The 27,635-nt window shown below is 34.5% G+C and overlaps 1 protein-coding gene across 2 annotated transcripts in view; it reads left to right on the top strand.

Moving 5' to 3' along the window:
* LOC106063720 (nephrocystin-1-like) overlaps positions 1-26,447 on the top strand; it is a 34,478-nt gene extending 8,031 nt beyond the window's left edge. The window contains exons 7-30 of one of the 2 annotated variants that reach the window (XM_056022211.1): positions 475-637; positions 1,223-1,336; positions 1,815-2,001; positions 2,166-2,260; positions 3,222-3,294; positions 3,984-4,017; positions 4,297-4,357; positions 5,215-5,257; positions 6,440-6,524; positions 6,628-6,722; positions 7,643-7,718; positions 7,958-8,010; positions 8,133-8,207; positions 9,205-9,277; positions 9,555-9,592; positions 12,394-12,553; positions 15,846-15,945; positions 16,123-16,235; positions 17,747-17,820; positions 18,332-18,376; positions 18,632-18,661; positions 23,185-23,301; positions 24,437-24,595; positions 25,080-26,447. In XM_056022211.1, the coding sequence (XP_055878186.1) occupies positions 475-637; positions 1,223-1,336; positions 1,815-2,001; positions 2,166-2,260; positions 3,222-3,294; positions 3,984-4,017; positions 4,297-4,357; positions 5,215-5,257; positions 6,440-6,524; positions 6,628-6,722; positions 7,643-7,718; positions 7,958-8,010; positions 8,133-8,207; positions 9,205-9,277; positions 9,555-9,592; positions 12,394-12,553; positions 15,846-15,945; positions 16,123-16,235; positions 17,747-17,820; positions 18,332-18,376; positions 18,632-18,661; positions 23,185-23,301; positions 24,437-24,595; positions 25,080-25,094 (2,078 nt within the window). In that variant the 3' untranslated portion in view covers positions 25,095-26,447. The remainder of the gene's footprint in view (positions 1-474; positions 638-1,222; positions 1,337-1,814; positions 2,002-2,165; positions 2,261-3,221; positions 3,295-3,983; positions 4,018-4,296; positions 4,358-5,214; positions 5,258-6,439; positions 6,525-6,627; positions 6,723-7,642; positions 7,719-7,957; positions 8,011-8,132; positions 8,208-9,204; positions 9,278-9,554; positions 9,593-12,393; positions 12,554-15,845; positions 15,946-16,122; positions 16,236-17,746; positions 17,821-18,331; positions 18,377-18,631; positions 18,662-23,184; positions 23,302-24,436; positions 24,596-25,079) is intronic. The other variant, XM_056022213.1, reaches the window with a different exon arrangement.
* The last annotated feature ends 1,188 nt before the right edge of the window (positions 26,448-27,635 follow it).

Raw genomic sequence — 27,635 nt, 5'->3', positions numbered from 1 at the left:
TAGTTTTCACTTTTCAATATTGTTTCCATCTAGAGACAATTTGATATCTCTTTGCTTATGGTATACCCAGTGCTTTTTTTTGTGAAGGTACAGACTGGTATGGCGTACCCGCACCTTTTTCAATGTGGGGTTAAAAGTATTACTTTTCTTGTATTTTAACGTTTATTATTAATTTATTAGTAGTTTAAAAGTTAGGCAATCGATCACTGAGTACCAGCATCTATTTTTTTTTCACAAAAAAGCACTGGATATACCTATTACAAAAAAAAAAAATCTTGATGTTTAATTAACATTCCAGCTTTGTCAAACACATTTTTGCTTATTCAAGATGAAGAAAGAAAAGGAAGTTAATCAAGACTCTCACTTTTATTGCAATGTTTAAGAATACCTGAGAGTCTGCTTTTCAAAATGTAGTATAAGTTTTATTTTATTTAGGTCTACATATTTCTTTTAAGACTTTTCTTTTTTAAATAGCTCAAAATGAAGCAGAGGATGATGATGAGGAGGAGGAGGAGGATGACGAAGAGGAGGAAGAAGATGAGGAAGAAGATGATGAAGAGGAAGATGATGATGATGAAGAGGAAGAAGAAGATGATGATGATGACATTGAAACTGATGAAGTTAAAGCAAAAAAAATGTAAATATGTCAAATTTTGGAACTTTCCTATTTCTCACTGGTTAATGTGAAGGAAAAGAAATATATTACTGAAAGGCTAAAAAAATTCTTATCCTCTTATCTTACGAATATAAATGACAGACTTCCTTCAAAAGAGAGTAACGTCCCAATTCCTTTTCAAAAGCTCATTATATAAAGCAATCTCCATTAACTTCCAATTTTTAATATTGACATAATGTACTGGGTCAGTTTGATGTAAAAATAAATTTGTGAACATTGTTCATGTAGGAAAATGAACAAAACAATTTTATTCTCTCCTTTTTTTTTAAAGCTGTAGAAATGTATTTTGTTATAGAGACTAAAGGGTAAAAATGTTTGACTGTTGAGTTGAGGCTCTGAAATTTCAATCTAGCTGATGTCTGGAGTTTTAAGAGGATTTCCCATTTCTATCAAGTACTTGACATTAGTTGGGAAGAGTTAAGTTAATTGTTGTGCTGGCCTTATGGGCCTTTGTCAACTTTGGGCGATAGTAGAGAGATTATTTACTTCAGTAGCCTTATCAATGATACAGCCTCAAAACTCAATTAAATTATTAATCCAATGCAGACCTAAACAAGCTGCAGTAAGTACAGTTCAAAAAGAAGAGAGCGAAGAAGAGGAAGATGAAGATGAATCAGAAGAGGAAGAAGAAGAAGAAAAACCAAAACCTGTCCCAAGAAGGTAATCTTATAACAGTGTCTTTCTGTACCATTCTGTTCAAGAAAATATTTAGTACATTAGGAAAAGTTACCACCACTCTTTATTATTCTCTACAGTCTGGAATTAATATAAAAAAAAATCATTCAGTATTAATATATTTTTAGTTAAATATGTTTTGGTCTGAACAGGTTATCAAAAAAACAAAGTTTTAATGTCAAAAAAAATTCCCTTTTTCATTAATAATCATTTTTGAGACAGGTTACAATACTGGTTCTCAAACTTCTTAAACTCACAGTCTCCTGCTGATTTAAGGTTTTGAAGTTAGCTTAATGTTAGTTTCAAACTGGTTTATGGTTTTAAATATCAATAGAATGCAGATATGTGGAAAAAAAAGAAATACCTTTTGTTTTCTAACAATTATAGGCGTCAAAAATTCTTGTTTAACTGTAGCACAATTTGAAGCAGGTGGAAACAGCTCACATTATATTTCTGCTTGTAGTGCTGTCCCAAAACTTAAAGTTGAAGAGAAAAAAGATGATGAGGATGACAAAGATGATGATGATGAAGATGATGATGATGATGAGGAAGAGGAAGATGATGACAACAGTGATAATGATGATATTGAAGTGCCTAAGGAGAAATCTGAGAAAGCAGAAACAGTAAAAAAAGAAACCAAATCACAAAAGGTAAAAATAAAACAATATGATATAATGATAGGATTTTATTTTATACCTAAAGCCTTTCCTTTAAAGGAAAAAAAATGTATATGTATTCTTTTCTATTTAATCTGAAGTTGTTATTTTTACATCATGGTTCTTAAGTAGTTTGTCACTGCTTGTTGTTTCTTCAGTTGCACAAGTTTGAGACCATGGACGACTATGAAGGAGAGGAAGACGGAGATCTGAGTTTTAAGGAGGGCGAAGTTCTAGTTATTCTGGACACGAGGTGAGATCTTCCCTTACATTCTCTTTGTTTCTTCTAATTGTTTCTTATTCAAATACAAGTTTGACATTTGAGTTATACAGAAGTCAAAACATAAATACAAATAAGCTGAGACAGTGAAGTTACATATTATTACAAATGGACATGAGAGTTAACATAATTAAGGAAGATTTAGTAGAAGGCATTTTGTTTCCAAGTCAAACTGTTAGCAAGGATTTTGTGTCTCCAGAATAATGAGCACAACATGAATGACACTTACTCATTTAACTATAGGGAAAAGTTTTTTCCTATGAGAGATTGGTCCTTTACAAATCAATCAAATCAACTAGATAATCTTTCAATAACATCAGTTAGGCCAGGTTCACTCTGAACCATATCTTCATAACTATCAGTTCATTGAAACTTATGAATATTAACTGTCTAAAATTATTAACATTAATAAATCTCTGTATCCTGTGGTCTGATGTCATCAGTTCAGTGGTATCAGCAGCACTTTAGAAATGTACAAGTCTCTTCTTTTTGTATTGACAAAGAGATAAGGTTCTGGTTTTTGAAAGTTTGTAGTTTCTGATAGCCATGTATGCACTATATAAAACTGCAGGGTTTCTGTCCATGGCTTCTGCAAGAGAGGATTTGGGCCTCTCAAATGAAGTTTGATGGTGATGATGATGATATTCATGCTGAAAATATTGAAATCAGACTTTTTACCTCCATGAGTGGACAACTTTGGGGGCCCATTTTGAGTTTGTGTTTCCACACAAACTGTTTTTGTAATCTTGTTTTTTTTTCTACAGAAATTTAATTGACAAGTGCCTTCTAAGCTTTGCTTTTTTTTTTATAGTGAAGTTTTTTTTGTTTTAATTTTCAAGTGTCTTGGTTCACATGAATATTTTTGTTATTGTCAATGATGTTATACATCTTGTTATACATCTTGTTATACTACTAGTTATTTATCTTTTTGTAGTCGAGAAGATGGCTGGTGGAAAGCCCGAAATGAAAAAGGGGACATTGGAATGGTTCCATCAACATATTTAAAGGTTAGCTCTTAGGACTTTTGGCTTGTCTCAATTCATTTGTTGTTGTTGTTGTTGATACAAGTTACATCACTTAAACATTATTCATTATGTTTTCCTTTAGCCCAGGGCTGGACTTAGGCCACTGCAACCTATGCGGTCGCAGTTGGCCCCACACTTTCATAAGCCCCATGCTAATTCTAGGTGTAACTTATCAAATTAAAAATACTATAACTTATGTTATAATAGCAGGTTTTCCGCGGCTTTCTGATTTTCCAGGCGCTCCTGGAAATCTCCTTTAATTTCAAAATATACCAAAAAGTCCTGGAAATATCCTGAAATTAAATATCTCCTGAAATCTCATAAAAATCTCTTGAAAAATAGACAAAAGTGTCATTTTGGGGTGCCAGTTTTATGCACACTAACAAAAATGGCATTGTCAGCTTTCACTTAATAAAATTTATTGTAAAGACGAATGTATTTTTTAATACAAAATCTTAATTTTGACATTATGCTTATCCCTACCCAGACTAGGCCTCGTGCAATCTGTTACGCATAAGGCTCCGCAATTGTTAGGATCAGCCCTGCTTTAGTCTATTTTTGTTTTAGAGTGCCCTTGTAAAATTAAAGTATTCATTAAAAAAAGCAGACACAAAATCTAAACATGCATGTTTTGCTAACAAGTAACTTGAAAATGTTTGTATTCAACTCAGAAACTTCCAGAGGAACCAGAGCAAGCCTCAGAAGGTAATTGACATACAACTCACATATATATATATATATTACATTTTTTAATATTCACATTCAAACCATAAGCATTTTTTTTAGTCAGTTCTGAATAAATAAAATAAATAAGAATTTAATTAGTACCTCTGTTCAGTATAAAAGAAAAACTGCAACACCCATAGCAATTCTTAAATGCATGAGATGTTAGTTTGATTTAATTTAGTTTTTTTTTTATGAAACTAACATTAATGCAAGTTGTGTTTAATTTTTTTTCTCCCTAAAATTCTTGATATGGAATAGGAGAGGAAGAAATGTCTGGAGAAGATGAAGTGGATCATAGTACAGCCCCTAGAACTAAAAGGTCAGGAGACTATCATTGGAGCCTTATTGTTTTGTTACCTTCTGATTACAGCTAATAGTACATTTCATATCAATATTTGATTTAAAAAACAAAATGATTATTTTAGTGTTAAAAATTGATCTCATTAAATCCATTTACATCTTTTTCTTATTCTTTCAATTCACTGAAAACACAACTTGTAACCACCATTCAAGCAACTAGTAGCGGCCTTATTGGGTGGTAAGTGAGGCAACCGTTCAGGCTTCTTGCCCAAGTGGGGCCCCGCGATAGGAGATTCCCTTGTCACTGTCAGTTTTGAAAACCAGACCAGTTCTCATAAACTAGGACTTGTTGCTTAATATTGCTTGGCATCTATATGATACCAATTACCATGTTATCTCTTAAAATGACATTTTTGGTTTCAAAATACAGGTTAGGTTTTGGTAAAGACAGCATCTTATGAACTGTACATTCTAAACCACTATTTATGCAACATGTAACCAAAATTCATGCAACATGCAACCACCATTCATGCAACATGCAACCACCATTCATGCAACATGTAACCACCATTCAAGCAACATGTAACCACCATTCAAGCAACATGTAACCACCATTCAAGCAACATGCAACCACCATTCATTCAACATGTAACCACCATTCATGCAACATGTAACCACCATTCAAGCAACATGTAACCACCATTCATGCAACATGCAACCACCATTCATGCAACATGTAACCACCACTTATGCATTCCTTTGTGAGTTCATCTCAATCTTGTCTCAAATTGTATTTTCTACTGATAATTATTTCTTTTAATTTCACTGTTTTGTCTCTTTAAAATATGAAGTTCTCTTTTTTTTTTGTTTTTTCAGAGGTAGAAAGTTGTGGAGAGGCTTAAAGCAAGCTTTGAATGAAGTGAGTCTATCAGTTGATCTATGCTGTAGAGTAGAAACTTTTATTTTGAAACAACCATTCCCCATTCCCAAATGTCATACTTCTGTTCTTGCTTTTACAAACCCATTCTGAGTTTACATATCCCACAGTAAACAAATATTTCCCATACATGCAGCAATATGTTGTTATGGACGATTAGGAATTAATTATTTGTTTCGGAAATAGGAGAATTTTTGACTTAGTGACAATGATGTGACTAGTAAAAACAAGGATAGGTTTTAGAGATAGAATGAAATATTAGCCGATGTAAACAGACTACTTCTAGTACAACGTAGAGATAGGTGGCATTTTATGAACGTATAGAGTTAGCTGATATTCTATGGTTCCCTTCATTGCTATTAAACTTGTTTGACATTCAGTATCAACGTCGACCAACTTCTATTGATTGTTCTGCCTTTTGCCGGTATTTTGGATAATGTATTACATAGAGTGTTACCTCCATTTTGGTTTATTTGATTAAACACAGCGGAAACGTCTAACAATGTACATACATCACTGGGTTGAGCAAAGATTCTCCCACATCATAAAAGTTAATGAGTAAAAGCCTAAAAGAAGTAATGACATTATTAGTTTACATTTAGAGGTAATATTAAAATGTTTAGAAAACTGCAGTATTTGAATATTCTTTGATAGAACAACTAATGAACTTTGAAGATAAAGTTCAAGCTAGTTGTTTATGTGGTTAAACCTGTATGTAGTGTATATTACACTATCTGGTTTGTCCCTAACTGAACAGTGTACACAAATTAGGAAATGTATTATTTTAGTTGCAAAAGAATAAGGAAATTCCTATTTGATTGCATTAAGTTAAATATAAAGAATAAAAATGAATCTATTTACCAAGAACAAAAAATTAGAGAAAAAATAGTTAAGTTCTCCTTTCAGACCTTGTTGTCTATTGGGCAGATGATGTTAAGGTCATCTGTTTCTGTGGGCCTACAGTTAACAAGGGTGTCATCTGACCAATCGCCTTTACTTTTCCCTAGCTAATGTCAGGTACCATTAGAGCTGGGTGGACTCAGAGGTGCCCAAAGATCCCAAAATTAAAAATCCCAGTCTTCACCAGGATTCGAGAAAAATTTGTTTTTGTAATTGTGAAACAGTTTGGGTGCAATAAGACTTTTAATTCTTTCCATTTCACAGACAACTGTGTCAGATGTCCTCCATGCTTTGGGAGCTGTACCATCAGGCTTTAGACTCTCAACACTTTGTCGCAAGTTTAATGAAGGTAATAGGAGCAACCATTCATCTCGTTATACAAATCGTTATTTATATTGAATTGTTCTCATCGGTCAGTTTACACTTTTGTAATAAATACTTGACTTGTACAGGATACATGTTCCGGCTAATCAACTTCCTGTTTCCTAAGTTGAGTCACTCCAACCTGACTTATAAAGATCTTCTCTTTGACCCAGCATTAAATAAGGTAACTAAAGCTAGTTACTAGCCCTTAGTTAGTGGTGATATTGTTAATTATGTTAAACTCATCCAGCCAGGGCTATTTAAGATGAACTACAAAATTAGATTTAAAAGCAAAGGGACAGAAATGATTTTTTAATGTACATCTCAAAGGACACCAACAACAAATTATTTGGAAAAATTATGACAAACTAATGCTCCCTTTCTTCATCGTTACCATGGAAACACCCAAACATTCATTAGGTGATAAGTTTATAATCAGCTTTTGAAGCCCTTGGGATTTTTTACAAAGCTTATATCAACTCACTCTGTCTAGTAAAAAGTTTGTACATGTTATTTTTCCCACACCCAATTTCAGATCAAACTGAAATTTTGCACAATTATTTCTTTTACCTAACAATACAAGAGTCAATAAAAAAAAGTAACCAATTGATTAATTAACTATTGGTAATTAATTATGTTTTTGGTATCTCAAACAAGGGAAAGAAATTGTACTTCACTGATGTGGTTGATATAAGTTGAATTAGCCCTCTTTATATGTCGCGGCTTTAAAGTTTGAAGCAAACAATAGATAACTAGCGTGGTATAGTTAATGAAAAGCGGTGGGAGGTCCCTGATGTACCTGGCCTTTTGCCTCGTTGCTAAATGGAGCATTCTGAGTTCCAAGTCACTGGAAGTGGCTTTAATAGAGATGTGCTTGGACCTCTCCCAAATAGAAACATTTTTCAGTCAGGCCTGTAAAGGGAGCTTTTGCTGGCCTTGAGTTTCTAGAGTCTTGGCATATCTCTTTTTACAATTACAAATCTGTTTTTTCTGTTATGTAACATCAAGCTGTCTTGTTTAGCTCACTAAGTTATGATGACTTAATAAAACATTGTTTTATATATTGTTTAAATTTCCTAAAACATTTTTGGCATCATAAAACAGATTTGCTTACGCCAAACAAAAATTGATAGAGTTGTCACCATCGTCTCTTGTCAACAAATTCCTCCCCCCAGTGCTGGTTAGTAGACACTTACATTTGTTAAAATGTGTATGTTTGATAAGTTCTGATAGAATTACATTTTTGATGGCTAATCTTAAATCTGTAGTACATTATGAACAATATTTTTACTGAATTATTATTTAGTTTTCAATAATTTTTTTGTTGCAGAGTATTTCTAACAAAAATATAATATAAAATGTTTGTTTTATAAAGTGAACATTAAATAAAAATGGATGTTTACTTTTTGTTTTGTTTAGGAATTGATGTCCTGGATCGCCATGTCAGAGTGTGTTTATTTGATGGAATACATGTAGGTCTTAGTGTTTTATCTTATCTTTTGTTAAGTAGATCACTGATATTTTGTTAAAATTCTTACTCTTTATGTTCGATTCCAATGAAATAGTAGTGTATAACTTATTTAATGTTTGTCAGATATTGAGTAACATTCACTCTGTGGCTGTGGCTAGTGTGGACAAGACTCAGAGAGCTTGGACTTTCACAACAAAAGTAAGTCAAACATTAGTCTTTCTGGAACATGAGTATTTTGCTTCATCTGCCCTTAAAGTCTTTGGGCATTGAAAAGATTTTAGTCCATAGTTTTTGTTTGTTCTATCAGCGCCTGGTCAATATTTTCTTTTCCAACAGGATTTATTTTATTGGTATTCAGTTAATTAACTTCTAGCTGTAGCATCACTTCTTTGTTTTTACTGTCGTATGGGAAGAAATTAAAAAGTAATCTAAGAATATAATTTTGCACTACAGACTAAAAATGCAAAATACCTAGGTATTATAATAAATGAAAAGCTGTCATGGAATCCCCATATTGATGAAACTATCAAAAAAATAAAACAAAGCATTAGGGTTTAATAAAAGAAATTTCTATAAATCAAATAAGAACATAAAATTAAAATGTTACTTAACCTTAGTTAGGCCAATAATAGAATATGCATCCTCTGTTTGGGACCCCTCAGCTCAATAAAACATTAAGAAACTGGAACAGACACAAAATAGAACAGTGAGATTCATAACAACATTTGACTAGAGTAACACCTTTAGTAAAATCACTAAATTTAGAAAGCCTTTAGAATAGAAGAGTCAAAATTAAAGTAGCAATTATACATAAAACACTGAACCATAATCTTCAAATACAAAAACAAAATTTAAATACTCTGAAAGACACAAAGATAAAGGCACATTCCTCGTTCCTTATGCTAGGACAAATTTGTACAAATGCTCTTTCTTCCCTAGTGCTATTAGAGCATGGAATGGGTTGCCTGAGCTAGCCAGGAAAACCAGTGACTTAGCAGAATTTAGGTCATTGGTTAATATGCATGACTCAATGCTTGAAGCGTAGATGTAATCATAGTAGATGTAATCATCTTCTTTTTTGAAATAACGTCTGTATTATATAAGAAGAAGATAAGATAAGATAATTAAATATTGAGAATTATACTGAATCACTCGATTCATTTTTAAAGATGTCTCTTTCTTTTTTTGTTTGTAGTTAGGAGACTTAATGGACCCAGGTAGCCATGCAGAATTCTTTGTGCGGAGCAATGCTAATGTAGATAACATCGGTAAGTTTTGAATTAAAATATAGTTTGGTAACTGCTGACATTGATTGTAGGTAATTTGTTAAATTTAAGTTCTACTTTCTGACATTTGAACATAACCTGGTTCTTAAATTATTATTTTTTTATCAGACTTTATGAAAAACAAAACAACTTAGAGATTCCATGACTTGAATGTAATACTTGGACATCTCTATATTGTAATGTTAAACAGTTGTTTTTTTTTTTTATGGAAAGTTGATTACATTTGTATACAATCTTTTGTTATGTTATTTACTTACAGGTATTTTATTTGAACTTGGAATTTCTTATTTGAGATCAGTAAGTTTTTTGTTTGAATTTTTTGAAAATTTTGTTTGAAAACTCTTTTGATAAATACCAAATAACAATTTGAACTGAGTTTCAACAGTTTGGACTTAGATTTATATGTCACCTTGAGATTAGAATGTTTAAATAAAGTAAAACCCCATTGAATGTGATTATAATGTATAAATAATTTGTCCTTGAAATTTTATCCTTCATAAGTGGTGTGTGAACTGCCAGAACATGGCCTATCAATGATTTGAGAAGAAAGAATTACTTAGGAATAAAACATATGCATTCAACAAGACAAAAAAAATACAATTTATCTATCGCTGGAAAAAAAAAACACACTAGACTTAGAACTGCAATCTAAAAGAATTGCCATTCTCCATAGGTCTATAAATGCAGGCTTCTAAGCGCAATAACTCTGGCCCAAGAGCCATTACACCACTCTAACAAAAAAAAAACACTCTCAGATCTAGTCATAACCAAAAAACATGAACTCATATTATATTGTTGTAACTCTAGGTTAGGCACTCAACGAATAGGCATGCAACTCAACACAGTGTAACAGGAAATAAATACAGGTGTTTATTCACTAGGACAAACACATAGCATCCTTCAGCTTCCTCAGAGTCTTTCTACTAATTTACCAGTCCTTTAGACAGCAACCCGAATGTGGACCAACGACAGCCTTCCCCGCTTCGCTCCAGGTCCCTTCTACAACCTTCAGGCAGCACCAAAAGCTGGCTTCTTAGTTTCCAAACATTCAGACTCTTCACAATCCCTGATGCAATGTTATTATCTCTCTCCTAGTGTCTTTCTGTTTACGTTCACTAGTGCGCTAGTGCGCACCTCAAGCACTGGTGCAAGGCAGGGTTACAACACTACCCCCACCTTAGTCTTTTCGTCCCGAAAAGAAACATGTTCACGGTTGGCCAGTGCAGGTGGAGGTCGGTCAGTGGGAGTCACAGATTGCATTGATCGTGCTCCCCACAAAGCAATCCACACTGCTCTCTGCAGGTGCCGCTTTCTCCTTCTGCTCCAATTGACCTGCCTTTGGTTAAGGGGAAGTCGTTTTCGTTGTCTGGCCTTTCTCTTAGTTACCACCGACGGCAGACTCATGGCGAGAAGCGATGCAGTGGATGTCATAGCGTAGGTCATCAAGACCATTTGTCTTACACGTTGCTCCAGCAGGCTTTCTCGATGTGCCGTGGGCCCCCAGGAGGCCAAGTTGTCAAACACGGTATAATCTTTAAGCTTGTCTGAAAGACATATCTGTGGGGCACGTTTACAACGTCCTATGTGTCCATCTGCTGTACCACCATCAGCGCTTCTCTTGCTGATACTGGTATCAGGACAAATACTTAGTTGGCAGGTCTTCCGGTGCTCGAATTCTCCCTTTGAGGAGGTCCCGTCATCACAGTTATTTTTCAACGTCTGAGTGTAGGCAGGAATCACGATAGCATGATCAGATCTGTGCTCAGTACTTTCACAACAAATGTTAGGATTCTTGTCGTAGGAGCCAAGCTTGCACGGCTCACTATTACAGTCATAAACAGCGCCACCATCAACGGCGTCTCCGTTGAGTAACGGATTGTTTATACCTGTCGACATGGTAGCCATCTGATCGTCGGTCTTGCTCATCACGGTATCAAACGTATCATCAGTCTTGTTCAGCGAGGTACTGATACCTATCTGTTTAATCATGGTACAGATCTGCTCGTTGACCTCTTTTAGCTGTACCTGGAACGAGTTCATCTGATCTGTCACGGTATTCATGAGCTCTCTGATATCTGGTTGTACTTCGAACAGATACGAGTCCGGATCTTCATCTTCGTCCAGCAAGGCTTGTCGAAGGCGTTCTCTCATTTTTTCTTTGGCACAGAAGATCCTCAGCTCCCTGGCTCGGAGCTCCTCTTTTAACTGTTTACAGCTTAGTTCATCTAGCTTCCTCAGCGTTGTCATTGTTTCCTTTCGTTGAGCTGCCTAAATCCCACTTCTGACACCAATTGTTGTAACTCTAGGTTAGGCACTCAACGAATAGGCATGCAACTCAACACAGTGTAACAGGAAATAAATACAGGTGTTTATTCACTAGGACAAACACATAGCATCCTTCAGCTTCCTCAGAGTCTTTCTACTAATTTACCAGTCCTTTAGACAGCAACCCGAATGTGGACCAACGACAGCCTTCCCCGCTTCGCTCCAGGTCCCTTCTACAACCTTCAGGCAGCACCAAAAGCTGGCTTCTTAGTTTCCAAACATTCAGACTCTTCACAATCCCTGATGCAATGTTATTATCTCTCTCCTAGTGTCTTTCTGTTTACGTTCACTAGTGCGCTAGTGCGCACCTCAAGCACTGGTGCAAGGCAGGGTTACAACAATATTAAAAACTTTTTTTTTTATCATCCCGCTATATAGATCTAATAACTCATCACAATTAGAAAATGCTGTTATTTCAAATTGTAAGTTATATTGAACTATTTAAGTTATCCCATAAAGGTTTTACAATAATCTGTTTGACAGTGTATCTTTATGTGTATAAATAATAGAAGAATAGATACTGTCATTTAGAAATCTTGGGCTTCATTTTAGATTATGAAAGTTTTAGAATGCTTTTTCAGAAATGAAAATTATTGCATTTTAGCCCAAACCTCCTGTAGAGTTGTAGGTGATGGCAGGGGGCTGGGTTTGAACCTGTGATTATTGTGAGAGCATTCCAGTATACATACATCAGAACCAGGCAGCCTTATATTACAAGCTTATCCACAATACCTTGGTTTATTTTTTGATGTCTTGTTTGTTGACTTTGTCAGAGTACCCAGGAGAAAGGAGAATTCAGTTGTGGCTGGGTCCACTTGCCTCTTCTGGATGAAACAGGCAATGTGGTGACCAACAGATCATTCGACCTCCAGCTTCATGGAGGCACACCCTACGAGAAAGATGTTGAAGTTGACCCAAGCATCAGCAGACGTGGTATGTTAAATATAAGTTCTAAATGTTATATAAATATTAGTTGCACAGAGTTAAATTTTTTAATGTGTTTTTAATAATCTTCAAATTAATAGTAATGGTAATGAATATGAATTAAATAAAAACAATTTGCATTTTCAGTCTGTTGTAGAATGGATAAGAAATCAGTTTGGTTTATGATTTCAAAATGTTTTTTTTTTCTTGGTGCCCTTCTGTCTTCAAATGACTATGACTCCTCTCAGAGTATTTCTTCTAGTGACTATGGAAACCTATTTTGGAGAAGCTTTCTCACCCGTAAACAACATAGATAAAACTAGCCCCTGCTCAAATGCTAGAGGAGCCAGTCTCTTTGCTTTTTGGCTCTTTTATTTTCTTTGTTGGCTAAGATCATTGATCTCTCTCACTCTGTCCACTTCTCTTGGGCTAGGACTTCATAAGATTTAATATCTTTGTCTACTGCTTTTAAATTCTGTTTTGGTTAAAGCCTGATCATTTTGATGATGTGCTCCATAGACAATGACTTTTAAGGAATTATTTCTCCTCCATACTCCACTAACAGCTACATCACAAGGTGTTCAGAGACAATAGCCACTTTACTTGTTTCTAATTTGCTAGGACATATATATATATATATATATATATCTCCTCATTTGTGGTTGAAGATGAGCACATTTCTCATTTCCTATAGACTCAAAGATGGCTGTAAAGTCCAATCCTCGATTTAAAAAGCCGGCCGCATATGTGGTTATGTCAGTTGCAGATAGGCCTGCTTCTTCTCTCAGCTTTTTGTTGATCCAGCGCTTTTTCGCCCTGGCCGCTCTTCTTGCTTCAAATCCTGAGACTCACAGCTTCTCGCCATGAGGAGCGATCAAGAGCTAGTGCTTTCCTAACCGTGGATGTCGATATCGCATTCCTTGAAGAAGCTCTTGAGAGTGTCTTTGTAGCGCTTGTACTGGCCTCCTTGGGAGCGCTTTCCTGCACACAACTCTCCGTACAGAAGTTGCTTGGGAAGGCGATTGTCCCACCCATCAAAGTTGCGAGGACATACAGCCTGTATGGCTGCCTGGTTATGTTGTATGTGCTCAGGACTGGCATCTCTATGGTTCTAGTTTCAAACCCTGCCCTCAGCCGTCTTCCCGGTGGAGGGTTGGGTGAGAGGGTTTATTCTTCAATTCTGAAGGAACATCTGAAAGCATAAAACATTTATTTAATCCTGGTCTTTTGTTTTTCCCTTCACTGAAATAGACGGTCTAATTAACTTTTTGCTATCCCTTGATTGTTGCAATGCTTGGGAATATATTGTAATAACTTAAATGAGGCAACTCAACGAGGCACATCAATATTTATTGACAAGACATCACAGGTACACAAACAACATCTATCTTAGGCACAATCTCTCCATATTGGCTCTCTACTTGGGCGGAAATCGTTTGTCTCCTAATGTCAACATCCTGTTCTAGTCTGGAAGTGTTCTAGTCCTTCCTGCTCTGATTTTTCAATAGGAGTTCATCTCAGGTTACTAGAAGTGCGCACCTCTGCACTAGCCTGGATGGCGGTGCGCATGGCGGAGTCATAACATTGCCCCCGTCTTAGCACTTTTCGTCCCGAAAAGAAACACTGCAGCCGAGGTTTGACAGTTTAGGTAGAGGTCGATCAGTGGGAGCCACAGGCGGCAAGGAGCGTGTTCCCCACGAAGCCATCCGCAATGTTTTCCTCCAATGCCGCTTTCTCTTTCTCAAGTTGACCAGGCTGTTGTTGCGACGATGACTTGGCCGTTTGACACACAAAGAGATAGTGTTGAGCATTGTTTTCTTCAGAACAGCCGTTGATCGGACACGCTGTCTCAGCAGACCTTCCCGACAGACGCCTCTCAAGGGAGCTGCAGGTTCACATTCACATGTCTTGACAGCTCAGATTTAGAGTGGTTTGATTGACATTCATCTATGCCAATGTCGATGATGATGGTAGAAGTACATATGCCCTGTTGGTGGTTTTCTTGGCATCTAAATTCTATGTGTGATGCGCCGCACGTACAGTTCATGGTAAACTTCTGGATGCAGTTGTCAAGCTTCAAATTTCCCTCGTGAGCACCGGCAGATAGGCAGAGGTCTTTAAAGTCCATAGCAATAGGCTTAAATGCAGACCCAACGTTGTCTTGATCTGTCCAGCTCATTGAGGTACTGGTAACAGGTACAACAGGAACGAACGCTTCAGGCACGTAACAGACTTTAGTCTCTTCATTTGTCTCTTTCCCTTCAATTTGGTACATTCCGTTGAGATCATCGCAGCAATCGTTGTCACTTTTCTCGTTTTGAAAGTCACAACCACAAGACTTGCCCACAACACAGACACAGATGGCGCTGCAATCCCCAGCGTCTCCGTCACCACTGTTTGTGCAGCCACAGTCCTGACCATGCAACTTCTTTACCAACGAGTCTACAGGCAACTACTCCTTCACTAACGAGTCTATTCCTCCTTTCGCTTGAGACACCATTTTATCAAATTGATCTGTTTGTCCTTTCACTTGCAATACACTTTCATATACCTTACTCCCCATCCTGTTAATTTCTTCACGCATTGCATCAATTTCTTCCTGTATTTTGCCAATGAGCTCATGAATCTCCGGTTTAATTTCAAATAAGTAGGTATCTGGATCTTCGTCTTCATCTATCAAGGCTTGCCGGAGACGAGCTGTAAGCACCTCCTTGGTACCACCAGTTATATCGGTAACGAAGTTCCTTCCTAAGCTCTTTAACTGAGAGTTGGTCTAATTGTTTCAAAGCTGCCATTGTAAATCCTACCTCCTCTCGTTGAGTTGCCTATAATCCCACTTCTGACACCAATTGTAATAACTTAAGTGAGGCAACTCAATGAGGCACATCGATCTTAGGCACAATCTCTCCATATTGGCTCTCTACTTGGGCAGAAATCGTTTGTCTCCTAATGTCAACATCCTGTTCTAGTCTAGTTACTAGAAGTTACTAGAAGTGCGCACTTCTTCACTAGCCTGGATGGCGGTGCGCATGGCGGAGTCATAACAATATACTAAACTTTAAAAAGCTGCTTTCACTATGATACATACACTTTGTAGTACTGAAAACTATAATGCCAAGTTTGTTATTGAAAACTAAAAGTAGGATTAACATTAAAAATTAAAATAATTGTGTTTCTTCCAAAATACATTGTAGATTTAGCACTAGGTTTTGTTGTAACTTCTACAAGCTCACCATTAAATTATACTAGTAAGACTGAGTCAAGCTCACTTTGTCTGATCTAAAGTTTATTGATGTTGCAGCAACCAGCAACTCACTAGTGGCCTTGATCTCTGGAAATAAACAACCGAGATTAGCGGTGAAAATCAGTGAACCCAAAAAACTTCAAAAAGATTTGATGGAGTAAGTAAAACTTTTTGTTTTTAATTTTAAATTGGTTTGTAAGATTTGGCTTGTAAAAATGTTTTGTTTTTTTATTAGCGAAAAATTTAAAACTTTGTAAAAAACATTGGCTTTGTAACTACATTTTAAACTAGTTTGAAATTACCCTTTCTACAGCAATTCTGAATTTTTCCACAGCACCCTTCCAGATACCTTAGTTGGCAACACCTGCCTACTACAACTCTATGCATACTACCGTCAATGTCTTGCTGATGTTTTACTGAGAGACAAGTTAGATCTCAACTCAACAGGTACAGAAAAAAAAAAAATCAGACACAAAAAACCCCAGCACCAATAGTGGTTGCAAAGTTCTCTGGTTGATTGGAGACGAACTCCAGATTGGAACCCATGTCCCCGATCTTTCTTGTACATTTCCAAAGAAAAATATTTGAAACTTTTTGGCAGGGGAAATGTCGTGGAAAACATATCTTGGTTCCCTTCAGTTGTTCATTCGCAAATTGTATTATTGAAATAAAAAAGTCTGGTTGTGTCAATGACAAAGTGTCACCTGGTCTATTGAAAGAATACAAAACTGGAATTCCCCAATGCTAAAATTGTTTTGTATTTATGTTCTTGTTGTGTGTTGTGAACTGATCTGTTCTTATGTGTCAAAATGTCATGGTGTCCAGGTCAGCTTGTGTGCGTGTGTGTATGTGTGTACTGTGTTATCGTGAACTGTTTTGTCATTCTTGTTCAATAAAGCCTAGGATCAAGACATGTCTTCTTGTAGTGTCTCATTAGGTTACTACAAAAATATAACTGTCTAGAATATAAGCCATTTTTTTGGGGGGGTCTGCTTATGAGCAAATTAATATAATTAGGTCGTTGAAAAAAAAGGGTTTCTTAGTTTTAATTGTGAATCATTCAGCATTTAGGTCTTTCACATATACACTTGTATTATTTGAAAGCATTATACTTGAAGAAACTGTTGGGCTTATTTCTATCATACATTGTGTTTAATTTCACTTCAAATGATCATTTCTCAGCTTCTTTTTCAGTGTTTTTGTTCCTTCACGTGTAATAGCATATAAGAACAAAAAAATAAATTGTTAACTTTATACACAAAAAATTCTACCTTTTTTTCAAGGAAAAAAAAATGATTGAAATGCAGAATTGAAATTCATTTAAAAAAATAGATATTACCACAAGACAAACATCTAATCATCAGACACCAAAACTATTTAACAAGCCAACTTGATTGGCCGTATGATATTTGAGTCTTTTCATCTTTGTCTTTCTGTCTGTCTATCTGTCTGGCAAAAGTGTGAATATGTTATTTCTCTATTTCCCATTCTCGGATCAAGTTCAAGCTTTGCACAATTATTCATTGAACCTGGCAAGACATGAATCAATACAAAAAATTAACCAATTAGTTAATTATTTTTTGGGGATTAATCATTTTGTTTTATTTCAAAATAAGGGTTAATAAATATTACTTAATGAGAGATGTGGATGTATTTGTGCATTCAAACCTCATTATGTTTTGGCACGTTTTTTCTGCTGTTTCCCATTCTCTGATGAAGTTGAAATTTCTGCATAATTATTCATAGTCAATGACAATACACAAATCAATCCAAAAATTAATCAATTAGTTAATCATTTAGTATTAATTAATTCATTTTGTTTTATATAGCTGTAAGGGAGCTAAACTCTAAAATTTTCAGTAAATGGCAGTAATTATCAGTTCTTTTCCAGTTAGATAAGTTTTGTTTTTTTTAAAGTATTCTTTTTTCTATTGATTATTTTTAATTTATCTTATTAGAACTTATTCACAGTCCTTTTCTAAAGACATTCCCTGCAGTAGCTGACTGCCCAGATTTGATGAAAATCCTTAGAGTAAGTAGGATTGTTTAAACTATTATTTGCTATTGTTGTAGGTCATATAAAGACATTTTTTACAGTTCATAAAAAAAAATTCAAAAACATCAAATTGGAATCTTTACAAACTTAGAAATGTTTCACATATTTCATCATAGATTAGATTTTTTTTAGATTTAGTAATAGGTACTTAATGTTTCATGGTGACCAAGTTTTAAAAACAATCTCACTGGAGGTAATAATTTTTTAAAAATTTGGGATTAAATGACATTATGAGCCTGCCTGCCCTAATGGGGGATTGTTATTGTTTTGAAAAGTTGGTTGGTCATTTGCTAGCTACTAGACATACTCATAGACATTTGGCCAAAGAAACAGGTGAGGATTACTTCATCTGCTTATGGATTGATAGTTCTTTAAAAGAATCTTTTCAAAACAGCTAATACGATGGACTTTTAATTCTGATAAACTTGAAATATCATATTATTTAATGTTTTTTTTAACCTGTTGAATTGATTGTTTGTTTGTCTAGACGGCTTGGCTTGAAAAGCTTCAAGAAGTGAAAAGAGCAGATAAGGTAAAATTTTAGCACATTTTTTTTTACTGAAAAGTAGCGGATTTGTTTTTCACCATGAGTTTGTATTTCTAGATTTTTGTTTCATTATCACCTTTAATGGATCACCAGGTATTTAATTCTTCATATTTAAAAAATTAGCTGATTTTTTGTTTAGTTTATTTCTTGTTTGATTCTTGTATCCATTCATTATTGATGCCTCATTCACTGTGTGTTTCTAGTTTGTTACCAATCCAATAACTTGATCTTTTATTGCAGCCACTATTTTCCATTGGAAGTAATCCATTGGTAAACTCCATATTTTTTTAACATGTATTTAGTAAACTATTTTAATTGCATGTCCTGAAACAGTCTGGTTAATATATGCATATAGTCAACACAATAAGTATATGTAGTTGTAGATGTATATATATATTTTTTTTTTTATTATTTTAAATCTTAGAAATGCTTTGCACTCAATATAATATTAATTTAAAAAAAAGGTTTATTTACTTCACTAATTTCTTTCTTTTTTAATTTTTTTTTTAATTATGTATTCAAAAACAATTTTTTAGAGTAGATTTAGTTGTTTTTAAACAGTCCAACCTGGTTTAATTAGGCTTGTCGGAATTCATTCAATAATTAAAATATAATGTAACTCTTCGTCAACCAACTTGATGGCAAGAAATAAAGGGGAGTTTCAGAGAGTCTGGGTGACCAGGTTTGGCTGTAAGTCATCACTTCTGTACTTTTGCATTCAATATGTTTATATATAAATAAATATATATGTTTACATTGGCTTGGCAAGGAGCTAGTGTTAACCCAGGCTTTTTTTACTTTGATTATGGTACTGGTAGTTTAGCTGTATAGTTGTGGATCTGTGGGAGTTAAATTAAGCTGTATATTTGTGGATCTGTAGGAGTTAAATAAAGCTGTATATTTGTGGATCTGTAGGAGTTAAATTGAGCTGTATATTTGTGGATCTGTAGGAGTTAAATTGAGCTGTATATTTGTGGATCTGTAGGAGTTAAATTAAGCTGTATATTTGTGGATCTGTAGGAGTTAAATTGAGCTGTATATTTGTGGATCTGTAGGAGTTAAATTAAGCTGTATATTTGTGGATCTGTGGGAGAGACATTACCAAATTGAGCTGCATATTTGTGGATCTGTAGGAGAGACATTACCAAATTCAGCTGTATATTTTTGGATCTGTTGGAGTTAAATTGAACTGTATAATTTTGGATCTGTAGGAGTTAAATTGAGCTGTATATTTTTTTGATCTGTAGGAGTTAAATTGAGCTGTATATTTTTTGGATCTGTAGGAGTTAAATTGAGCTGTATATTTGTGGATCTGTTGGAGTTAAATTGAGCTGTATATTTGTGGATCTGGTCAACAACTTCTCACTTGTATTTATCTTTTTTCATCTCACCCATCTGAGCAACTGTCATTTTTGGTATTTAGTATTAGTTTCCCATAACTTTCATGTCCTCTTCTTCTGATTCACACACTGTCATCTCATTATAACACCAGTGAAAACAAAAAGTTGAACTATTCTTCTTACTATTATTACTAATATATTTTTATGTGACTTTTTCGGTATTTAGTGTGACTCAACTCTTTGCTTATGACATAAAATGCCTTTTTATGAATGCCTGTCTTTTGACTTCCTGTGCCTGGTAGAATTGTTTTTAAAAGGCATTGTTAGAGGTTTGTTTTACAATGGTTTGGTTTTACAGGGTGTTGTAAACTTTCTATACATGTTTGCTCTAGATTTTTAAAATGATATATTTAGGCTTCACTTGTTTTTGGCTGTCATCAACTATAAGAACTATATGTCTTGTTCCCTCAACATGTCTTGTTCCCTCAACATGTCTTGTTACTTAAACACTTCAACATTTCCTGTTACTTCAAAATGTCCTGTTACTTTAATGTTCCTTGTTTTTAATCATTGTCTTTGATAGAGCTCAAATGTTTCTTGTTTCTGTTTTCTTAATGTCAGTATCATTTCTTAAAAAATGTAAAATGTATTAATATATTATTTCTTTCTAAAGTGTATAAACCTACAGATTGATTGATATTGACAGACTATTATTAATCATAAAAATTAAATAGAAAGTCAATGGTTAAAATTATCAACCTTCTATTATTTTTAATGGAACAAAATTAAATTGTTTTAACATTGTCAAAATGTAAACCATTGGACTGACTTTGTTGCAAGCAATGTTTCTGTTAGTAAATGAAAAGTCAATACACCAGTGGGAATATTAGCTCTCTGACATTTGCAAGACCTGGAAATTGTACTTGGCTTAATAAACAATTGACTTTGTTAGTACTTCCTGGACATTCAAACAACAATGGTTCTCAAAATCTTTTTTATTCCTATTCGTTGTAAAAAAAAATAATGATGATGTAAATGGTGCCTCACATAGTGTTAATATCATCTGCACATTAACGATTCCTGTAGAATAAAACCATTCCTCAATTGAGCCATAATGTTTGGATTAGGGATCTTTACCAACTGAGACTGGCATTAGGATAACTGCAGTGGCGTAGCTAGGGTGGTGGGCGGAGGGGGAAGAATTTGAAATTCCCCCTTCAAATGAGTGTTTTTTACATTAAAATTAAATATTATGCAAAATGCGGGGCCCCCCAAAGAGGTCAAGCCCCCCGGGTCATCAAACGCTGGAAAATTCCTAGCTACGTCCCTGTATCACTGAGAGCCTATTGTGAGACTTTTTGTTTTGTTTTTAGAGATTTGTGTGAAATTAATTTGTTTTTATCCTGACATTGCTTTGTCTTTATCCTGAAATTGATTTTTCTCTCCCCTGAAATTGATTAGCATTGCTCCTGCCCCTCATTCTTTTTTTTTCCCCCTCTTCACTATTCACACAGTTGGCATGGAGAGTCCATTAGTGATAAGAGTTGCTGCCCTTGATTCCTCATTACCTCTTACCATCTCCCCCTAGTAATAAGCCAGTCATCAGAACCACTGGTTCAGAGTCTACAGTAAGCCTAATCAATACAACGTCTAAAAATAGACTGAAACATCAGAAACATATAATTTACTTTTTTTAAATATATATTTATATGTGTGAGAGTGTGTCTGTGTGTATGTAGGTGCGTGTATATTTAAAACCCTTTTTTTTCCCCTACTTCAATAACATTTCCCAGATTAAAATAACTAGGCTTAGAATGTTAATGAACATTGGATCTGTACTATCAGTTTACTATGATAAAGAGAAATGAAGATGAAATGTTGTAGCTTAAAGAAAATTCTAACAAAGCATCTGCTATTGATTAGAGAATAAATTTGAAATAGTTGTCTGAAAAGAAATTGCTTTTGTTGATTTCTAGCATCATGTCTCAAGCCAGGGGTTGGTGCACTCAGCAGACAATACACTTATTTTAAGAAACATTGGCAGACAGCACTGCTTACTGCTTCTTAGCTTTATGTAAGTGTAAGATTGAAAGTGACCAAGAGCATTGGGAATTCTGAAGTCTATTGAAAGAGTATTTGGAAGATAAATAGGTGGAGAACTGATACTTTATATGAAAAGATGATTTATGTTTTGAACTGTGGGTCCCATCATGTCAAGCTATTTGTTTAGGCTTGCCTAGTTCATGGACAGCTCTAGTGCTTTATGGCAGTTGTTTAATGAAAGATAATCTGAGGCAGTTTCATTGCCTCCTGTCATGTGGTCATGTTAATCTGTTGTTGCCTTGTGTCATGTGGTCATGTCAATCTGTTGTTGCATTGTGTCAGAAGTGAATAAACAGATGTACAAGATTTAAAGAACTGTGCATGCATCATTGATAATACATACATCATTCACAACACTTACATCATATAATTAATACATCATTGACAATTGATACATCATTGATACTACTTACATCATTGACAATAGATACATCGTTGGATACTGCATACATCATTAACAATAGATACATTGTTGATACTACATATATCATTGACAACACATACATCATTGATACTACATACATCAATCACATGCAAAACATACATAATTGACAATAGATACATCATTGATACTACTTACATCATTGACAATAGATACATAGTTGATACTACATATATCATTGACAACACATACATCATTGATACTACATACATCAATCACATGCAAAACAAACATAATTGACAATAGATACATCATTGATACTACTTACATCATTGACAATAGATACATCATTGGATACTGCATACATCATTAACAATAGATACATTGTTGATACTACATATATTATTGACAACACATACATCATTGATACTACATACATCAATCACATGCAAAACATACATAATTGGCAATAGATACATCATTGATTCTACATAAATCATTGACAATAGATACATCATTGATACTAAATACATCATTGACAACACATACATCATTGATACTACATACATCAATCACATGCAAAACATACATAATTGACAATAGATACATCATTGATACTACATAAATCATTGACAATAGATACATCTTTGATAATACATACATCATTGACAAAAGATACATCATTAATACTACATACATCATTAACAATTGATACATCATTGATACTACTTACATCATTGACAATAGATACATCATTGGATACTGCATACATCATTGACAATAGATACACCGTTGATGCTAAATATATCATTGACAACACATACATCATTGATACTACATACATCAATCACATTCAAAACATACATCATTGACAATAGATACATCATTGATACTACAAACATCATTGATACTACATACATCATTGGCCCTACATCAGTTTTTGACCCAACATTTCCATTCATCAACAGAGAGATGAAGAATACATGAAAAAGCTTTTCAAAGATGTCTTCATGGAAACTGTGTATTCTATTAGCTCCCTTGCCACATTGCCAGACTACACCATGGGGGATGTTGACATTCTAAAAGTAAGTTCATTTGAACTCATTTTATTCATTGACAGCTACTGCCAACACTGCAGTTAACTTAAAATTCGTACAATGATGTCTCTCAGCCTAAAAGCTCCTGCTTAATAATAAATGATTGGCGTTGAATTTTCTTTTTGGCTGGAATTAAAGTCGCTTTATCTCATCGTCACGTAACATTCGGCAGTTGCATTGAGTTTATTTTTAGATTGTATTTTGCAGCGTAATGTCATGGTTATATTGACGAGTAATGACAAGTTTATTTAAAACGATTATATTTTTTCCATAAGCTCTAAAATAATTTGGACGTTTCTATAAATGGGGGAAGGTAAAATTTAAAGGACAGATATATTCAGTTTAAAGAGAGCGACGACCAGAGTAAAACATTTTTAGTTGAATTGTATTGAACCTTTATGTAGTGGGTATATTCTTAAAGTGATTCCTAGTTCCAGAATGAAAGCTTTGTATATATTTCAAAGATGATTTCAGTTTGAGTTTACTCTCTCTAGCATCATGATATTGTTTTAAGAATTTAGAAATTGTCTAAAGGAGAGAGCTAAAAATATTATAAAATCAGAAACGTATTGTCTGATCAACACAATCTCATCGTAACATCAAGACATCATCTGGCACTCAAACATATATCATCACATACAGCCTCAAACATATCATGTCATTCATTAAGTCTAAATTAGAATATAACATTATTTTGAGAAAGTGATGGTACTGTGACATGGTGTTGTCTACCACATACATTACAATGAAGCTTGTTAGCAACATCATAGCTTTACCCATTTGTATTTAATGTTTTATTTATGGGCTTTATCATTCTACATATATATATATATATCACTCTAAATATTGCATGCTAACTCTTATTAAATCAACTAGTTGAAGTCTCACTAAATGGAGTTTCTATTTGGGGTGTGTGGTTCATTTGAATACCAAGTGATATTTACTTCACTTGTCTTACTGTCTCTTATACTGATAGTTAAATGGTTCGCTTCCATTTATTTTTAATGGATAGATACATTGTGATATGGTAGAACAATGCTATGAGTATGGACTGACAATGTTGATGTAGGATAGGCTGCTGTACCATCTCTATTTCATATTACACCATGTTGATTCTACACAGCTGCGTCAGGAACAGATCAACAGATTTATGGAAAAGAAGCGAGCCACTCGAACAACACTGGCTGCCCTTCTGTCTGAAGACTTTGTGTATGAGCCATTTAACATGGAAGAAGTTGCTTTCACTGTGATAGGTCCTTATTGCCTAATGAAACAACAAGTGGTGAGTTGATAAAATATTTGATGGGTGGTGAGTTTGAAATATTGAATTGAATATTTCAATAGCATTCCATCCTTTTCATCACAAAATGGAAATTATATCTACACATTCTGATTACACAGTTACCCTTTTGCCCCTAAACTTTAAACCAGGGTGTGGGTGTCATGTATACATCAAAATATTGACAAAAGGTTGATTCAATGGATTTCAAACTTTTTTTTGTTGTTTTAAATCAGGACTCTATCAATAAAATAAAAGCTGCCTGCAAAACAAAACGTTTGAAAAAAAATAGTATTTTTTTTAGGGTCAAAGTGGAAGATGACTCTGTATAAGGACTGAACTTTTTTATTCTTATACTCTGTTCTATTACCAGCATTTTGTCCCTCAGAGGACAATTATTGAAAGATGTTTTTCTTTTTTTTTTCTTTGCTATTTTTTTAATACTAATATTTAGAAAAGTTTTCAATATAATATTTGTACTTCTCAGGCCACAGAAAACTGAAGAGAGTAGAATGAATGCATCCAACATCTACAGGGGAGGTCACTTTGTGAAACTTATTATGCTAGATGTAAAGAATACAAATATTCGTAACACATTATTAGCTTAGGAAGTTCCAGGATACAAAATATTTCTGGAGGCTTTAGTTGAAACAATGTGGAGCTTGGACTAGTGGAAACTAATATTCAAACTCATGTAGGAACTAGTTTGAATTTGAAGGAATTTCTTTTACTGACACCAATGAGATTTTTTTTTGTGAAGTTTTTATCTTGTGATCTAGACAGGAACTTGTATTTTGGTTCAAGTCTTATTTTGTTTTCTGGTTTGTTTGTTATTGAATAAACATAGAGGTTAAAATTACAGTTAAAAAATTCTAGGTTTGAACTCATTGGTCTATAGCTAATGGTTGAAAGTGACATAGACTTGACTGGTAATGTAAAATGATTTTGTCCAGCAAGCCATTAAGTTTTTCATGGAGAGAGAAATATGTCTGTCTTAAAATTAAGATTCTCACACTTAAAAAGTTTGTTATCTCTCTTGTTTGTTAGAGGACGCAACTGGAAGAATGACTAAAAACCCTTTAGATCACATGGCCTGAAAGGTTAAAGGTCAACTTACTAACAGAAAAACATGTAAGACTTTGCTGGTCAAGATTTAGAATGTCTCAGGCTTGACTCCTGATGAGAATATCAAATTATCTAATGGTTTACTTATTTATAGTAACAAATTTTCTTTTTACTAAGTAGCTTCCATAGGCTCCAAAAATCCATAGCGTGTCACAGCAAATGAACATGCCTCTTCTAGATTATATTGTAACCAAGTTCAGTAGAAAACGTTTTGATTGTGTCGACTGGTGTCAATATCTCTGCATGAATTTTGGAAACACTTAGGGAAAACAATAGCCGTTTGTCTTTGTGATGGACAAAAACACAACTCTGTTACCAGTGCTCTGCTAGATTTGCCCTTTAGATCACATAGCTCGAAAGGTTAAAGGTCAACTTTCTAACACAAAGACATGATAAAGTCTCAGTTTCACTGATTGATTTTGAGTTTTTTATTTTCGGCACATTTCGTTCATTTTCACGGATGATTCTTTATTAAACTTTTGTACTATCATGATTTTTTTTTTTTGTGATATTGTGTAAACTCCGTCCAATGTTTAACCAATATTGACTGTTGTCCATTCCTCTAAATAATAGATATTTATATCATTTATTATTATTTACATATGTTAGATTTTGTAAAAATATTGTTTAAAAAAAATATATATGATAAATGTTTATAATATCTATTTCTTAGAGATCTAAATATGTTTATCAATGTTTTCATTGAATGCAAATAAATATGAGGATTTCAGTTTCAGTGTGTTGTTAAGTTCAAGATTTCCGTTTGTTTGTTTTATGTGAGGTGTTGGCCAGGTTGTTTAAGCATTGTATGCTAAATCCTGAGCTCTCTTAAACAGTGCAATGGTACAGGCAGTTTGTGGACCAACTCTTGCCACTTATTAATTGGGTTGTTCAGACCACACATGAAAGAAACAATCTAATACACTAGAGGATGTCATTACCATGATCACGTCTACTGTATAAATTTATGAAATATTAAATCTATGTCTTCTGGTGCCCAAAACCTCTTTAGAGACGAGCTCCAGAATCTCATTTTCAGGAGCTCGTACCTTATTTGGTCAGACTTTTATCAACGCCACACTTTGATCAGGAAACATGAAACAAGATGCCTGTGTTTAGTCGCTGAATGAACTCTTTTATGTTGTGTCTGTTCTATTTATATGCATGTTTCTGTTGTGTTGTCTGTACATGAGAAAAGAGTCCTTGTAATCTCAACAAATTTCCATAAGGATCAATAAAGCAGTCTTAGTCCTAGTCTTAAATTATTGAAGTAAAAAAGGTTGGCCTACCAGGCATAACGTTACTAACACTTGACCTCATCTCTCAACGTGCACGACAAAATGCACACAGCGAACAGAAAGCAACTTTGAAATAGCAATTCTTTCCTATTCTGCGCACCAGATACACCAAAAATCTTGCTATTTTTAGTTTGCCTCCATGTTTAAATAAATCTCCAACCCATATTGCTTGAGCACGGGTATAAAACACTTTTTCAAGAAAGAAGAAAATGGCAGTCTGTTTTCTTCCACAGTTTTTTTTCCTTTCCAATCAATGATCCCACAGTTGACCCGCCGTTATCTGCCCATGTGGAGTGTCACCAGAGAATGCTGACAATGTCCTTCAAAACTTTTGGTATACCAAGAGTCCCGAACAAGACACTGGCCCCAAAACACCCCAATAGAAAGAAAACTATAAGGAGAAGTTGCCTGATTTGGAAACCACCGCGCAATTCATTTCATATATTGGTCCATTTATCTGAACGCTCCACCATAATACCGGTGATGAGAACGAGGAAGAAGAAGACGACCCTTTTGACATGAGACGTCAGCAACTCCTGCCTCCTGGTTTCTTCCTTGATCCCTTCTGGAACTTCCTCTTCTCTATTCCCTTTCTTTTTACAAACACATGAAACAAAACT

The sequence above is a fragment of the Biomphalaria glabrata genome, chromosome 3, assembly GCF_947242115.1.
Source record: "Biomphalaria glabrata chromosome 3, xgBioGlab47.1, whole genome shotgun sequence".
Classification (NCBI taxonomy): Eukaryota; Metazoa; Mollusca; class Gastropoda; family Planorbidae; genus Biomphalaria; species Biomphalaria glabrata.
Note: the sequence above shows the minus strand (reverse complement) of the source record. Positions and strands in the feature narration are given on the sequence as shown.